The sequence below is a fragment of the Zeus faber genome (assembly GCF_960531495.2).
Source record: "Zeus faber genome assembly, chromosome: 9".
Lineage (NCBI taxonomy): Eukaryota > Metazoa > Chordata > Actinopteri > Zeiformes > Zeidae > Zeus > Zeus faber.
The window spans coordinates 23167777-23185276 of NC_137197.1; the positions used below are offsets into that span (position 1 = coordinate 23167777).

Consider the following 17500-nt stretch of genomic DNA (forward strand, 5'->3'; position numbering starts at 1 on the left):
ATCTTATTGTTATTTTTAGCTATTGAATATTTTATTTTAATAATAATAAAAAATAATGAATACAAAGAAATTGATAAAATAAATAATAATTTTATACATTTATTTCATGATGGTCCCGAAACACACGGGTGTCAGACAGGTGTCCATAGAGAACATCGTAATTTCTCTGGTGAAGGTTGAATCTGTCTGTGTCATGTCTGGCTTTAGCTTCACTTTTCTTTTTATTAATATTGTACCTTTTGTTTGCCAGCCATTGATCCCTGAAGTAGGAATGCGTGAAAATATAACTATTAATTAATTAGTTAACTATTAGTAACTATTAGTTAATGAACTTGAGAAATGTGCGGCATTGCACATACAAAGCCACCATAATGACGGTAATAAACCAAAACGTAACAGTAGTGTAATATTGGAATACTTCTCAAACACTATTCCCTGAAAGTGCGGTGGGGGCGCAGATCCCCCACCAGTTCCCTCTTTACCTTTGGTCTCGTAGTAAACCACCCCGGCAAAGTGCTGGATGCCAAACTGGGTCTCGTAGCTGTTCTTGGGAGGAATGTAGTTGGTGTTGAGTTTATGCTGAGAATTCAACTTGTTCAACATGGTGGTGTCTGTGCCCTGGACGGGGGAGGGATACCAAGGAGAGAGGAAAAAAAAACCCATTAGAACGGTGCTTCAGTCCATATGAAGTTTGCAGGGGGTTGGGGTTAAGCTTTATGTCGTTTCAATCAAAATCAGAGCAGAAGATCATTCGCGTGTCCATCCATCTCAAAGGCGTGAAAATGGCCGTGCAAATTGAGACTTTATTGTAAAGCACGTCACACACTTTGATTTTCGTGTGGGTGACATGAGGTCAATATTTCTATCCATTTTTTATGAGTGTTATTGTATTTCCACACTCCGGGGGACCTTGGGGAACTTGCTCTCCTCGTCGATGAGGGAGATGATGTTCATGGGTTTGATGGCGATCATGTCCAGCGCGTCCTGGTTGTCGGTGAACTCGATGTGCTGCCAGTTGATGTTCTCCAGGTTGTACTCCTCCTGCTCCAGCTTGAACACGTGGCGCACGAAGAACTGCTGCAGGTTCTCGTTGGCGAAGTTGATGCACAGCTGCTCAAAGCTACAAGCGACGGGGGGAGGAAGACACAATTAACGAGTGAAATATGACAGTGTCTTACTCTGGACTGACGCACTAAACCGAAATATGTATTTATCCATCGTGCATTAGGCAGCATCAAGTTCATGTATATGAAGAAATAAGTGAATTAAACGGCAAATACCTTTATTCTGCCCATATACAGTATACACCTGAAGTCATATTGGTCATATTGGTCATATTACCAACTTTCGGCCAAGAAATGTAAAACCTTTAGGACATTCTGACCAAACAAAAATACCCAAAAACAACAACAACACTCGAAGGATCAGACGTAGAAAACGCACGAAAGATTGATCTTAGATTGTTGATTGATTGTTATTTGGAAACAAAACCCTTTTAGCAAGTGAAGGATTATGCACACACAACCACACACACACACACACGCACGCACGCACGCACGCACACACACACACACTATTAGTACATACTTGATCTTTATATGTTTGAGGTGTGGTGCTTTCTACCTGTTGGCTGTGAAGTTTTCAAAGCCGAATATGTCCAGCAGCCCGATGGAGCGTCGCAGGGCTTTGGGCTGGTTGGACGGAGGCTTGTAGATTGCCGCGTTAATCTTATCCACGATCCACACAAACAGGCGGCCGTATATTCCCTACGACCCGCACAAATATAAAAACATGTACACACAGCCACACAGTCAGACACACATCGAGTCATAAATGAAGCCACTAATAAGAGGTGGGTTAGTAACTGAGCGGTGCAGTGGTCAATCAGAGAAAATTATGTTATTACACCTACTTATTTGTTTGCCTTGACCTCATGCCAAGGTTAAATGAGGTCAGCATGGAAATGTATGTTTATATGTGTGTGTGGGTGTGTGCGTGTGCGTGAGTGCATGTCACCTTTACGAAGGCGTCCCGTACATCCAGAGCCTGCTCCATGCTGAGAGGAGTGGAAACCGTCTCTCCTCTGGTGATCAGCGTCCGACTGGTCAGACAGTTCATCAGGTCCTTACTGTCCACCTGCACACACACACCCACACACACACACACACACACACACACACACACACACACACACACACACACACACACAAAGACACCAAAATAATTCACACGCTAGGTGGTGCTGTGTTCCATCTCATTAAGGACAACAGAGTCTTTAGAACCTTAGATCTCTATCTGTGTGAAGGACACGCTGGTCATTCATCAATGTGTGTGCGTGTGTGTGCGTGTGTGTGTGTGTGTGTGTGTGTGTGTGTGTGTGTGTGTGTGTGTGTGTGTGTGTGTGTGTGTGTGTGTGTGTGTGTGTGTGTGTCACCTCCAGCAGCGTAGCAGCGGTGGTGAGTTGAGGGCTGCGAACGACCTCGCAGGCATCCAGGTTGTCATAGGTGCGTGCTGGGGGTCAAAGGTCAACAGGTGAAAGCCAGGTCAGTCTTTGTGGTCAGGTACGGTGTGTGTGTGTGTGTGTGTGTGTGTGTGTGTGTGTGTGTGTGTGTGTGTGTGTGTGTGTGTGTGTGTGCTGTACCGTCATATCGAAGGTTCCCCATGTGCAGGATGGCAGCGAGCAGTTTGCAGATCTCCCAGTTCTCTGTGTCTGTGAACATCAGCACCTGCAGCAGCAGAAAAACAGCATGGGAAGGATTTATTTCAGCGTCTTCAGCCGCTAAAGTTTTTATACAGTGTCTCGTCACAGCTGAAGTCGCTTTGACAAACTGTGAACTGGAAACTCTGGATGAGACCTTCATCGCAGAGCGGATGTTGGAGTATTCCTTCATGTCGTCACGGCCGTCACACACGGTGCAGTTTCCCTGCAGAGAGAGAGAGAGCGAGAGAGGGAGATTGAGAGAGAGAAAGAGGCAGAGAGAGAGAGAGAGAGAGGGAAAGAGAGAGAAAGAGAGAGGGAGGGTCAGAGAGAGGGAAAGAGAAAGAGAGGGAGAGTGAGAGAGAAAGAGAGACAGAGAGAGAGAGAGAGAGAAAGAGTTATATAGATATATATACATAGAGTTATAGAACCAGATAGAGAGAGATGGAGAGGCAGATAGAAAGAGAGAAAGACATGGTCAGTTTGTGATACGCGTGTTGATTCGTGAACTCCTGGGTATTTAAAATGTCATATGGTGGAATTACATTTAACGATGACTATTAACTATCAGCTATATTTACAAGGACTAGGTATTGTGTAGTAAAGCTGAATGGTTTAATTGAATTGTCTCTGGTTGGACTTTATGGACCTGCGTGCATCCATCTCCATAATCGAAACAGTTAACGTGTTAATAGCAGCGTTCATGTTTTAATGTGGCGTCGCTCCATCTGGATGGATGAGAATGGATGGATAAGGATGGTGGATGATAATGGATGGATAACGATGGTGGATGAGGGTGGATGGATAAGGATGGATGGATAAGGATGGATGGGTGGATAAGGGTGGATGGATAAGGATGGATGAATGGATAAGGGTGGATGGATAAGGAAGGATGGATGGATAAGGGTGGATGGATAAGGATGATGGATAAAGATGGATGGATAAGGATGGATGGATGGATAAGGGTGGATGAATGGATAAGGGTGGGTGGATAAGGAAGGATGGATAAGGAAGGATGGATGGATAAGGGTGGATGGATAAGGATGAATGGATAAGGATGGATGAATGGATAAGGGTGGATGGATAAGGAAGGATGGCTAAGGATGGATGGATGGATAAGGATGGACGGATAAGGGTGGATGGATGAGGATGGATGGTCGTGCTTCTTACGATGGTCAGGTAGGTGTAATCGGTGGCTTTGCCCAGCGCGAGTTTCTGCTTCTGTTCCGTGGTCATGCCCTTCAACATGCAGTAGAAGATGTGATAGTTCCTCTCATCACGAGCCTAGAGAGAGAGAAGGAGAGAGAGAGAGAGAGAGAGAGAGAGAGAGAGAGAGAGGGAGAGAGAGAGGGAGAGAGAGAGGGAAGGAGGGAGAGAGAGAGGGAGAGAGAGAGGGAATGGAAATAGTTGGCAGAATTATTGCACAAAAACATGTAAAAAAGTAAATATACAAATTTATGTAAATTGTGAAGGACGACCTTCACACCCGCTTCCAAAGGAGCAGGAGATTAAAATGTTAAATGATGAGAGCAAGTTAATCATACAAATCAAAACAGCGATTTTCAATATGTGGGCCGTTCCCCCCTAGTGGCCGATGAGGAAACTGCAAGTGGGCGCCAAATCATTGATAAAACATACAATTTTGATGATTTGGGGGGGGTTATCAAAAATGAAAAACAAATTTCAAGGTATTTTCCGAAATGTTAAAAGAATTTGAAAATGCATCACCACCGGGATTGACCGGTACATCAGAACTCCTGGAACACTATTATAATCGCCACTGTCTGTGCTTGTTTGTCGTGTGGGCGTCGTTAGATCATTAAAAAAAAACCTCTTTCATTAGTAATTTTAATAAAAACATGGAACCAAACCAAGAACAGCCAGAAACACCTCTCCATAACAACTTTTTAACCGTCTCAGCAGGCGGCAGCTGGGCCGCGCCCTGCAGTGCTGAGGTGCTTCCTGGTCACGTGGTGCAGCTGCTTACCTGCCGACAGACCCTGGACTTCTCCAGAAGGTACTGCTCGATCTTGGCTCCCTCGATGGCTCCTCTCTTGTTGAAGTGGATGTCGATGTACTTCCCAAAACGAGAGGAGTTGTCGTTGCGGATCGTCTTGGCGTTACCGAAGGCTGCGTCGGGGAGAAGGGGGAGAAAACCCCAATTTAGTGCTGCTTATATGAGTTTATTGGCGATTGGCACTGGACAGTACACCAATACTGCACACAGAAATCAAGACACGTGTGTATGTGTGTGTGTGTGTGTGTGTGTGTGTGTGTGTGTGTGTGTGTGTGTGTGTGTTACCCTCCAGGATAGGGTTGGCCTCCAGGACTTGTTGCTCTATCCAGGAGTGCTGACCGCTGATCGCCGCCAGGAACTGAAGGATGAGCTTCGTGCTTTCTGTCTTGCCTGCACCAGACTCTCCACTGACACACACGCACGCACGCACACAGACACATACACACACACACACACACACACACACACACACACACACACACACACACACACACACACACACACACACACACACACACACACACACACATTTAAATGTCCCTTTACATTAATTCATTTAGATGCTTTTCTCCAAAGCCACTTCCATGAGAGGCTTGAAACAATCAAAGCAGATATTGACAATTGGAGGGACCTCCAACTGAAGTGCATGAGCTTCTGTTTCTGAATTCAACCAGATACAAGTGCAAGACGCAAGCTGTATTTTTGTATGTTAGTGTAATATGAAGTGTAACGCAAATAGACAGACTGTAACGCAAACAGACAAGTCCACATGCCCTGATCACACAGCCATAAATACAAATAGTGAATTATTTAGAAGATTCCAACCAACCTCCGTAAACTACATCTATGATTACATTTACGTACACATTGCGCTTTTACTTCATTTGATTCTGCTCACTTTGCCCCAATTTTATACTGTTCTACATGTTTTTGGTAAACATTTCTTACATTTTTAGATTTTCATTTTTTACAAAATAGTACATTTAAATTGTAGTTGCTTCTTTATTTATTTAATGTTGTTTTTTTTATATTTCCATGTTTTTTTATTTACATTTAAAAATAAGATTTTATTTATTTATTTAACTTTATTGGAGTCACTTTCACCAGCTTGTTTGGTCTCTTAAACTTGTGTAACTTTTTTTTTTTACTATTTATCTGCAGTTTTGAGAATTTGCACAAAGAGGCCGCATGTTAAGCGTCATGTTAACATGACACTTGCTGTAATGTTATAGATTGACAAATTAAAACTAGACAAACTAGAAAAAGTTAAAAAAAAACAAAACTACAACTAAAAACTAGAAAAACTAGAAAAAACTGGAACATACACACACACACACACACACACGTGTGTGTGTGTGTGTGTGTGTGTGTGTGTGTGTGTGTGTGTAATGTTAGGATTTATCTGTTCCGCTCCCACTTCCGTACAAACCCTCACACACAGACTCTATACACACACACACACACACACACACATACACACACACACACACACACACACACACACACACACGCGCACACACACCCTCCAAACAGCCCCACCTAATAATGCAGCACTGGTCTCGGTTGTTCCTCTGCATGTTGAAGTAGCAGTTGTCTGCGATGGCGAAGATGTGCGGCGGCATCTCCCCAATCTTCTTGTTGGTGTAGAGGCGGATCTGGTCGGCCGTGTAGATGGGGAGCAGCTGGTACGGGTTCACCGCCACCAGGATGGAGCCCGTGTAAGTCTTCCCTCACACACACACACACACACACACACATACGCACACACACGCACACACACGCACACACACAAGCACGCAAGCACACACACGCACACACACAGAGACACAGACACACACACACACACACACACACACAGATAAGTAAGTAAGTAAGTAAGATAAGTACACTGGGTGTTATCATGGAGACGGATGAAGAGGAGAGGTGGAGGTGCAGGCAGATGTTGATGATAATGATGATGACAATGACGATAATGATGATGATGCTTCAACGTGCCATGAGGTCGCCTCAGACTTATACTGAGAATGATTTTAGAGTTGCTTCGCGTAATTGAAGGCTAAGGATTAGAGACCAATAACTAAAGAGAAAAAATGGTAGAAATGTATAGAAATTGGCTGAGGAAAGTTTGTGATCCTTCACGGTCCACATTGATGATCCAACTGTAGTATAATATTTGTTTTTTTTAGCCAATGTAATTTGCTTGTTTGCTTTTTTAATTATTACTATATAATTGCCTTTTATTAAAATGATTATTCTTATTCTTGTTCTTATTTTTATTCTTATTCTTATCATTATTCTCATTCTTATTCTTATTCTAATTCTTATTCTTATTATATTTGGTTATGTTGTTATTATGTTATTGTCTTGTTATTAAAACAATACAAATTATTAAAGATAGAATAAAAAAAAACAAAGGTTCTTTTTATATTAAAAAAAAATCTTATCCTGGGACTCTACTGATGTTCCTTGCTATAACTGAGGACTTTTCTGAAGATGATTTTCCATGGATGGATGCAACAAGCCAGATGGATCGCAGGCTCCATCCACCCCTGCTGCTCGGATGTGTCCTGCTCGCTGTCCGGATTGCATAAATGCATTCTGTTTAAGTGTAAATGCATTCCGGGTGGGTGCTGGTGGTGTAGAGCTGGCGCAGGTCCCCTAGTTCAGATGGTGCAGAGTGTTTGTGGCAACGAGAGAGCACGGTATCCGTATCACTTTCAGCCACTGGAGAACCTGCGTCCATGTTGGAAACGGAGCCACATGCAGCTCGGGTCACAGCGCTGAGAGTGTTTTACCGGAAAACCCAGGGGAACGACGTATTTAATGCGTTATTCCGCCTGTATATAAAAATAAACCAGAATCCCAATTATAAAATAGTATTCAAATGCAAAAGCAAACAAAAACTGTATATGGCTTTTGTACAGTTTTTAAACTTCCGTTACAGGAGGTACAGTAATGCTCCTGTGTTTGAGGTTTTAGCAAACAAATCACATTTTGAAATATCTTGGTTTTCCCCCTGGATTCTCTCTCTCCCCGGCCATGCATCAGGGTCCTGGTGCGGCGCGCGACCAACTCACCCTGCCACCGCAGTTAGTCTTCAGGAGGAGAGGGGGGGACAGGGAAAAGAGGGAGAAAGGATAGAAAGTACAGAACACAGGGTGAGACAGATCAGTGGACAAGAGGATTGTAGAGGGTTGTGGTCGGACGTATTACCTCCCAGCACTATTATTGTTACTGTTATTATTGGGGAAATCCCAGTTTGTAAACACTAAGATGCTTTTGACCTCGGCTCCATTTGGGAACTCCAAGGAGCCCAGAGAGGTACGGTGAGGCTCCACTGGAAGCTCCCGGCGGGCTTTAGTGGAAGGCCGTGGGTGAACAGGGACGCTCCAAATTATGCAAAGAATGAGAATAAAAGAATGTGCCGAGAAAGTCCAGTGAGCCAAACCCCGAGAAGTGCAGAACATAAAGGACAGCTCTGGGAAAACTGGGAGGGAATTGGTTCCACTGGGCAGTTCCCAGATGTGAAGGAGAACGTAACAGGGTGAGGGGTCCGGAAAAAAATTTGTTCAAGATTTTCATCAACTGTTCCGAGAAAGTCTGAAAAGTATTCAAACAGGTTGACAATCTAATATATATATTACTGCAAAAATTATAAATTAAAATAATGTGTGCACACTGGTATCATTCTGTCTTTTCCTTTAACAGTGCACATGCAGCCCTGATGGTAAAGCCAGTTTAACCACAGTGTAAAACCAGTATAAAACCAGTGAAAACCAGGTAAAAATAAGTAGAATTAGTTTAAAAATAAGTGTAAAATCAGTGTAAAGCCAGTTTGACCCCAGTATAAAACCCAGTAGAAAACCAGTGGAAAACCAGTGGAAAATAAATGTAAAACCAGTGTAAAACCAGTATAAACCAGTGTGAAACCAGTTTAAAGCCAGTTTAACCCCAGTATAAACCCCAGTGCAATACCAGTGTAAAAACAGTGTAAAACCAGTGTAAAACCTGTTTAAAGCTAGTTTAAGCCTAGTATAATCCCCAGTGTAAAATCAGTGTAAAACCAGTGTAAAACCAGTATAAAACCAGGGTAAAGCCAGTGTAAAACCAGTGTAAAACCAGAATAAACGAGTATAATGCCAGTGTAAAACCAGTATAGACCAGTGTAAAACCAGAGTAAAACCAGTGTACAACCAGTAAAAAACAGTGTAAAACCAGCATAAAACCAGTATACATCAGTGTAATACCGGTCTAAAACAAGTATAAACCAGTGTTAAACTAGTGTAAAAATAGTATAAAACCAGTGTAAATCCAGTATAAACCAGTTTAATACCAGTGTAAAACCAGTATAAACCAGTTTAATACCAGTGTAAAACCAGTATACACCAGTCTGCTGCCTACGTATATGAGCTTGTCCCGGTATCGGATGAGCAGGTTGCGCAGGATGCCGGCCTCGTTCAGGTCCCCCAGGCGGATCATGTCCTCCACCCCGTGGATGGAGGTGGGGTGCATGGGCTTGATGTTGGTGGCGTTCTGGGGGGAGATCCAGTGCTCCTGGAGGGGTTACAAACACACTGGAAGTTAAAGGGTTTACGACGGCAAATTGACGGATTTACTGTTGAACACTGGGACGTATGGATCGGTGTCACTCTCAGACTCTTATTTATACACTTGATGAATATCATTTAGAAATATAAACTTGAATAATAGCCTTCATTATATTACTGTTGAATATAACTATAACCAGCTATTTGTATTTTGTATATATTTCATATTTCTGGTATGAAAGCCTACATTTTTTATTCACAGTAGGATGTTTAACTGTATGCATCAATATCATTCTATTATATAGTACAAAACCATTATATTATGTGCTGTTGTGTGATATTGTATATTTTCTGTATTTTCTGTCTTTCCTATATTTTGTATATTCATTCTATTTTATTTCATTCTAAATCTACACTGCACATATCTTGAGCTGTCTATATCTTATTTTTATATTGCATTAACATGTTTTCGTGTTTAATACTAAATGTACAAACTCTCTGTGCTTGCTCCCCTACTATCCTATCTTACGTTATCTCATTGTTTAATCATGGAAGGAGATGCTTTCAGACTGGAGTAGCACACCAGCACGTTCTGAGGAGGTTTCCATAGAACTCACGCTGCCCTCATCGTCCAGGACCTGGATCTGACCCGAGTCGCACAGTTTGACCACGGCTCCGATCGGGACGACGAACTCCCGGCCAGTCTTGAGGTCCAGCCAGATATAGTCCCCCTGAACATCCAACAACAAAAACAAGAAAGTGTAAGTGAAAGACTCAGAATTAGGGTTCGAAACCAAGTGTGACCGGAAAAGGGAGATTTGCGCTGGAGGATCGGAAGATTTGGAAAATAATTTCGTGTTTGAAAATTTCGATAGAACCCCATGGCGACTGGAAGGCGGGAAGTGGAATGAGAATAAAATTAAAACTTCATTATGACCAGAATGAGGATCGGGAACAGTATCAAACAGGAAAGCTCATCAGTGATGCATTCCCGTCATGTTTGGCTTTCCTTTTCCTCGATTTTAGATTTTATTGTGACGTGAACATTCCCCAAGTGTTTCCAGGATCCAAGTGATGATGAAATATTTTGGGTCCCACGTGATTTCAGCTGAACCGCTTCAAGCTGCCTTCCCAAACCTCTCAGCCTCGGTCTTAGGTTTCACATCACCACATTTGAAACAGTATTAACCTTTACTTAAGCTGGAGGCTGGCGATTCAATTTGGTAGAATAGAGCGAAGGAGAAAGAGAGAATATGGAAGATGAGGGTGAATTTATGTTAATATAGATATAATAATCATATAACAAAGAACTGTGTTGCATACTTTATATATGACTTAACTGTATAATAATTAAAAAAATAAAATAAAAATACGAATTAAAAATATAATAATAATAATAATAATAATAATAATAATAATAACAACAACAACCACAACAACAACAACAACAACAATAATAATAATAATAATAATAATAATAATAATGATAGTAATAATAATAATAATAATAATAATATTAATTATTAATAATAATAATAATAAATAATAATAAAAATAATAATAAAAAGAAAATAAAAATACTAACAAATATATATAATAAAAAAATAACACTTGGTGACGAGACACACACATGCAGTATGAGTGCACATACTGTGTCTATGTAAAAACATACATGCACAAACGCACACACACATGCACACACGCAGGCAGACAAACCATATTCACAACAATTATTACACATAATTATGATACAGGAATGAAGAAGTGGAGAGAAAAACACATACATGATGCGCACACAAACACGTACACACGCACACACACACACACACACACACACACAGACACACATTTGTGGATGGTAAAGTAACTAGACATACAATTTGTCTCCCTCATACGTATACACACTCACACACACACACACACACACACACACACACACACACACGCACACACACACACACACATGCACACACACAGCGTACCGGCAGCAGCGTTGTGTGTTTGACCACAGTGTTGACGTTGCGTAGAAGTGCCCATTTGGCCTGATCCTTCTCATAGAGCTCCACGTGATCTCTACGGCGGTACATCTTCACCACACACACACACACACACACAGTCAGGCTGCAACCTTCAGGCTTATATGCACATGGAGCAAAATGTCCAATATTCTATGTAGTAAAGTCCACGCTTCAGCAAAATGAATATCCACTGACCGGAAAATGTCCAATAGAGCTGTTTATACACACGTCAAGGTCTAAATTAATTCATTTGAGGAAAAATTTAACAATGATGAATCATTTCACGTGTTCCAGTTTGATGTGTGAAGAGAATCAGACGTTTCCGTGTCAAACGTATCGTGCTCAGAAAAGCAGCGGTTCCCCTCGGTGCGACAGGACTGATTCCACCATTTGCGGAATCAGTTGCTAAAACATTGTCTGTTTAAGTGGAATTGTCTTCAAAAAATCCCTCATCCAATGAGCTGTAATCCACATTAACGGTGAGGAATCCAGGAGGAATGTGCAGATGGAAGGTGCCGGTTATTTAGATACGGTATCACGGTTTGAGTCCGTCACGTGTTATCTCCCCTTTTTGTAAAATCCTCAAATAGGCAAAAATTCCATGGGAAACGGTTGTCTGTTTTATATTCTTGAAAATTGCTCTCCCACTCTCCAGGTTCGCTCCGTGAAAGTTTGGTCCAAAGTTGAAGAAAGTGGCAGAATACACCTCCAGCCAGAAGCCATGCTCCATGCTCTCTATACCTCTGACTGCTGCTGTCTCTCACACACACACACACACACACACACACACACACACACACACACACACACACGCACAAATGCTCACACACACGCACGCACACACACACGCACACACGCACACACACGCACACACACACACACACACACACACACATACACACACACACACACACACACACACACACACGCACACATGCTCACACACACACACGCACGCATACAAACACACACACACACACACACACACACACACCCCCACACACACACACAGCCTCTCCTGTTTCCAGTGGCAACGTGATGTCACTTCCTCCACAGGTGTGTCCTATACAGTGGGGTGCGTATCCATATAAATAGGAGCAATAATACAAATAATATTATTACCACAAATAATTATAGACAAAAAGAGACAGTCCTAGAGACAAAACAGAACACACACACACACACACACACACACACACACACACACACACATATATATATGTGTGTGTGTGTGTAAACATATATGTATATATGTGTTCTGTTCTGTGTCAGTGAAATAACATTAAAAGGTGGATTTTTAATGTAGTAATGACATTTTCTATTGTTAATTCTTTAAAAAAAAGAGGGACAACAAAACAAAGACAAAACAGAGAAAGGTGCAAAAGAAGATGCTGTGCTTTTAAAATTGGCGACGCCAATACAGTAAACAGACAGTAAATAGTCAAGAAATAATCAGTAAACAGTAAACAGTCAGTAAACAGGGACCTCCCTCCACCGTCTGATCCCTAACAGACAGTGGCATCAGACAGACAGGATGGTCTGGCTGACGTCCTGTGTGGATGAAACCAGACACACTGCTCTTCACCTCCTTCACTCGCCTCCTACTCCTCTTCCTCTCCTCCTCCTCCTCCTCCTCTCACGATCCTCTCTTCCTCTCCCCCTGGAGAAACTAGATCCCTGCCATCCCTTTGTTTCCAATGTTCTGCAAAGTCATTATCCTCATTCACATTCTCCCAAGCTGCTGTTACTTTCTTCTGTCTTTATTTCTTACTCACTCTATATACACAACTCTCTCTCTCTTCTTGTGTGCGTGCATGCGTGCGTGCGTGCGTGCGTGCGTGCGTGCGTGCGTGCGTGCGTGCGAGAAAGAGAGAGAGAGATAGATTGTCAGTTTAATTAAGAGAATACCCTGTCTGGCAAACAGAGCGTAGAACATAACACCACAAAACTTAGAGTCCAGCTGTCATGTCTCTCTCTCTCTCTCTCTCTCTGGAAGAGGGCACCCAGGGCCATCGCCACAATATCAGAAACCAGCTGATGAAATATTTAAAGCAGCAGGATCTCTTTGGTCTCTCTCTCTCTCTCTCTGTTTTCTCTATCTGTTTCACACCCTCCTTTCTCTCTCTTCTCCCCCATCCCTCATTCTTCCAGGAGTCTCCCTTATTTCACCTCGGGTTTGTCCCAATCCAACACTCTATCTCCTTCACTCTGTCTTTTGCTCTGCTTTCTCTCTGCCTCCCTCTCCCTCTGCCTCCCCCTCTCCCTCTCCCTCATAGATAGACAGACAGACAGACAGACAGGCAGACAGGCAGACAGGCAGGCAGGCAGGCAGGCAGGCAGGCAGGCAGGCAGACAGACAGACAGATAGACAGTTAGATAGATAGATAGATAGATAGATAGACAGACAGACAGACAGACAGAAAGGCAGACAGACAGGCAGGCAGGCAGGCAGACAGACAGACAGACAGACAGACAGATAGACAGATAGACAGATAGACAGATAGACAGATAGATAGACAGACAGACATACAGACAGACAGAAAGGCAGACAGACAGACAGATAGATAGATAGATAGACAGACAGACAGACAGACAGACAGACAGACAGACAGACAGACAGACAGACAGACAGACAGGCAGGCAGGCAGGCAGACAGACAGACAGACAGACAGACAGACAGATAGATAGATAGATATGGGGCTTCAGCTCCACTGGTAAGTGACAAAGGAAGAACCATTTAAGTAAAAAATAAATAAATAAATAAAAATATCAATCAGCTTTCCCCAACCGAGAGCTGTTTGAAACACAGGCGGGTGGAGCGGCCCCCGGGGGCCTTTCACCACAGTCGTTTCAGGATCGATTGCGTCCTGCGGTCGGCCAAACCGATGGTCCGGCGTGTCGCTCCGGAAAGACATCCACATTGATCAATTTCCTCCATGTTTGGAACCTTTTTACTCCCTGACTTCCCAGGTGACAGCCACCCAAACATACTGAGTGTAGCGTGACCCCATGTGTCCCTAACCCCCACCCTTACATACATAATGGTATTTTTAATTTTTTTTGAAACCTACAGCTTCACGGCGCGAGACGCGTTACGAGGTAAATCGGCACCGTCACAAAAGTGTCAACAAGGCCTGAAGAAAAACTCATTTCCACTTTTCCTGCAGAGCTTTTATTTACATGATGACCCACGAGGCACGAGGGCAACGGGTCCTTCATTCAGCGCGAGTGACTTTTCCTTCTAGCGGCGCTGACGGAGACCGTTGTGTGATGGAATATGTGATGGTTATATGATGGTTACATGATTATATGATGTCACGCGTTGGAAACGGCTCCCTGGGGAGTTTCTTTTCTGGACTTTCCTCCTGCTCTCATTCCTCTGCCGGATCTTTAAGTTACACAGGTCTAGTGTTACCGCGCAGGCGATCCAGTTTCACTTTTTCACAGTTCCAACGTCAAAAGAGGATCTAAGCTGTAACACACACACACGCACACACGCACACACCAACACACACACACACACACACACACACACACACACACACACACACACACACAAACACACACACATAAAAAACCGTCTACCACCAAACTGGCTGCAGGAAGCAGACTTTCCACCTCCCCCGGTCACCAAGGCGGTTTTGAGGATGTTTGAGGAGGTGTGAGCGGTGACACTGTGTCGTTATGGCGACATGGTGACGTGATGGGCGACGGGGGCGACTTTCTGCCTTCGCAGCAGGTGAATAATTGAAACGGGTGTGCTGTCGCTAAGACAGACGGAGAGGCGGGAGACGGCTTACGCTAATGACTGTGTCATCGCACGCGCGCGCACACACACACGCACACACACACGGAAGGTCTTTCATGTTGAGTTATGAGAATGAATATTTTGCATGGGAGGTATGCAGACAGGCATCAGAATGAAGAGCGTTCCTGAATCAGCATCATCTGAAGAGCATTGCAGAACATGTCAGTGAAGGAAAACCATCCTCAGTGACATTTATAAAACATTACGGCGGCAATTGTGGGTTTGCTAAAGAAAATGGGCAATATACTGTGTGTCAGTTCACCATGATGCAAATTCATCAACACAAACTTTCTTCCTGAATAATTGTGTGTCTTTGAAAGCAACAGGGTCTGATTTTGTGTAGACTTAGGGGTTAGAAAATACGGACTTTCATGGAACACAAGGAAATGATACACAAAGTCTGATATGACATATATAATATATAATATATGATATATAATATGACTTTACACTTAACCAAAAGGAAAAGGCAATGCCAGAATGTACTGTGTTGGTGCTGGTGGAGCACGTGTTTGAGAGCATTACAGTCACCATGGGCTATGTACTACATGCTTATGTAACATTCAGGTACTTTACTTTAGCGTGCCCACAACCACCCCATTTCGGGATGCGACACCTGAATTTCTCTTTCTTTTTACTACCAAAACACTGAGCTGGGAAAACGACAATCTGGCTCCATTCTGAAGGGCGACTACCCAGGGCCACTACCCCGAGGACACTCCAAAACCAGGGGCTAGGGCCAAGGGAAGGCCATTGGTATTGGCCCAGTGAGTGCCGGGTGGGACTGTTATCCTGGTGTCACACTGCCCCCTGGTGGCTCACACCACGATGATCGTCACGCTGTAACGGTACACCAGGGAAACCGTGCACCGTGGAGAATGAATAAAGGTTTTCATTCCATCTGAACCACGACACAGGCTGATTAGATCCCACGACTGCTTTAATCAGTGAAACACCGGGGGCTCTGGGCCCTCAGGGCACTGCAAGACAGATCTTTATTGGACTTGGGATGGAAATGGGGGTTTAAGTGCATTTTCGAAGACAATGGGATACTTAATCGCAGCATTCATTAGTAATTGATCAGCTCAACCATTCAGCTAACTCCTCTATATACTCTGGGGAAAGTCAATATGCTCAAATCTCCTTTTTTGGACAGAGTTAAATACACATTATATACCCTTTTTTCAATTGCTATAGGAAAAATAAATTAAAGTTATAGAATCCTGGAGACAAAAAAAAAACCTGTCTTGCCTACCCATCATGCTTTGCAGCGTCCGGTGTCGTCTCATCTCATTTGCATTTAGATGGATCATTCCGACATAAGGTCACAGGCAACACGCATAAAGCTAGCCCGGGCACATCACATAAAACTGTTCAACAGCCCATAAACCCACCGCCAAGCAGGCGTCCCGCTCCGACTTCAGCTGACAGTTAACATGAGCATTCACACCATGATGTCTAGAGTACTGCATACTGTACTCCATATTACTAATACAAGCTCAGTTTTTTATGAATAAAATAATTGACCACATGCATACATACATATATATGTATAAATATAAATGATAAAAAAAATTGAAATAGTCAAAAACACAGTTCACTACCAACATCGTACCAGTGCATTCATGTTGTATTCCATAATTCATAGTTTCTCATGTAATGGTCCTTCAGTGTGTGTGTGTGTGTGTGTGTGTGTGTGTGTGTGCGTGTGTGTGTGTGCGTGTGTGTGTGCATGTGCGTGTGCGCGCACACATCCCTGCATGTTATTTCTCTGTGTACTCTGTTAAAAATGTGCATGCCTTGCCATTGTACACAAATGTTTTCCCACATAATGGGTTCTGCATGAATGGAAGGGAGCGAAGTGTGTTTCTCTCTCACACAAACACACACACACACACACACGCACACGCACACGAACACACGCACGCATGCACGCATGCACACACACACACACACACACACACACACATCATCCTCCTCCACTCCATGACCTGGTCCACTGTGTTCTTCTGGGAGCCAAACAGTTGAATGGATGAATAAATGAGCAAATGGATGAATAGATGATTGAATGAATTCCAACAGGTCTCTCATCTCCCTGGAATGTTCCAACTCAGTGAGCTGAACCAAGACACAACACAAACACACAACAATGCAGCCACACACAAGCACAATGACTCAGACAAACAGGGTTTTCTCCGATGTCAGTTAGTATTGGGATTCTTTGATCAAATGTGAAAAGACTCGGCAGACGACCTCCTCGTTGTCTGTAATTCAACTCGTTTTGAGGCCGGTGACATATGAGCAAAAAAAGGGAAAATGCACTATTCCGTGTAGAGGGAAGCGTGTTACAGGTATGACCATGATTCTAGCTGTCGTAACCTCCATTTAACCTTTAAAGCAGCTTTATCTTGG

General features: G+C 43.2%; 1 protein-coding gene across 1 annotated transcript in view; it reads right to left on the minus strand.

Annotated features, from left to right (window-relative positions):
- Positions 1-11349, minus strand: part of LOC307234854 (unconventional myosin-VIIa-like) — a gene marked incomplete at its 5' end in the record, with an annotated part of 37052 nt that extends 25703 nt beyond the window's left edge. Inside the window, 14 exons of the mRNA XM_080006718.1 lie at positions 483-618; positions 910-1120; positions 1624-1766; positions 2017-2136; positions 2435-2511; positions 2642-2726; positions 2856-2924; positions 3869-3982; positions 4686-4828; positions 5001-5122; positions 6255-6439; positions 9117-9269; positions 9880-9993; positions 11245-11349. Coding sequence (XP_079862844.1) covers positions 483-618; positions 910-1120; positions 1624-1766; positions 2017-2136; positions 2435-2511; positions 2642-2726; positions 2856-2924; positions 3869-3982; positions 4686-4828; positions 5001-5122; positions 6255-6439; positions 9117-9269; positions 9880-9993; positions 11245-11349 — 1777 coding nt within the window. The remainder of the gene's footprint in view (positions 1-482; positions 619-909; positions 1121-1623; positions 1767-2016; positions 2137-2434; positions 2512-2641; positions 2727-2855; positions 2925-3868; positions 3983-4685; positions 4829-5000; positions 5123-6254; positions 6440-9116; positions 9270-9879; positions 9994-11244) is intronic.
- Positions 11350-17500: the final 6151 nt, after the last annotated feature.